At 63.3% G+C, this 780-nt stretch overlaps 1 protein-coding gene across 1 annotated transcript in view; it reads right to left on the bottom strand.

The window, feature by feature from the left end:
- The window catches only part of MYO15A (myosin XVA), a 45,211-nt gene that overhangs the window by 17,835 nt on the left and 26,596 nt on the right, over window positions 1-780 (bottom strand). The window contains 3 exon segments of the mRNA XM_010003587.1: window positions 281-441; window positions 517-629; window positions 729-776. Of these exon segments, the coding sequence (XP_010001889.1) occupies window positions 281-441; window positions 517-629; window positions 729-776 (322 nt within the window).

Consider the following 780-nt stretch of genomic DNA (forward strand, 5'->3'; position numbering starts at 1 on the left):
GGGAGCGGGAGAACAGCTGCCCCTGCCCTGCCACCACGGTCCTGTCTCCCATGTGCAATGTCCTGCTGGCCCAGGAGGGGGGGGCAGGTCTGCCTGTCCCAGCTGCTCCATGGAGAAGCCAACCAGCAGCAGCTCATCTTCCTAAGCAACACATCCCCAGCCACACTGGGTCCTCGTCAGGAGGACACAATCAGCATTGAATCCCCAGCAACATTCAATCTCCATCAGCACTGCATCCTCATTAGCATCTCCTCCCCGTGGATGTCCCTTCCCCACTCACCCAGGAACTGTGCTCTGGCCTGGTGGGCACTGAGCGCCTGGGCTTGCTCCATGTGCTGTGTCACCATGTGGAGCCAGGATTGGGCCTTCAGCAGGCGGAAGAGCTGCGGGGGGACGTAGTCCTGCACCTCCCGCCTGCAGGGAACCAGAGATCAGAGCCAGCTCTGGCCAGCGTGTCCGACACCCCGTGGGACGTGTCCCCCCAGGCTCCCCGTCCCGGCCGTACGCGGTGGGGACGTGGTGGCGCGGTGATGGAGGGCAGCCAGCTTGGCCACGTGTGGGAAGTGCTGCTCTCCCAGCCTGGCTGGTGGCAGGATGGTGAACAGCCCCTTGAGGTAGTCAGGGAGCACCTGTGGGGAGGCAGAGCACAGGGACACGGCTCGGGGACAAGGATGCTCAGGGAGGGGACACAGAAGTGGCCCCAAGGGAGCTTGGTGGGATGGCTGGACCTGGTTGTAGTGGACGGTGACATAGAGTTCGTTGTCAAACTTGAAGGGCTGG

Source organism: Chaetura pelagica, unplaced genomic scaffold, assembly GCF_000747805.2.
Source record: "Chaetura pelagica isolate M959 unplaced genomic scaffold, ChaPel_1.0 scaffold408, whole genome shotgun sequence".
NCBI lineage: Eukaryota > Metazoa > Chordata > Aves > Apodiformes > Apodidae > Chaetura > Chaetura pelagica.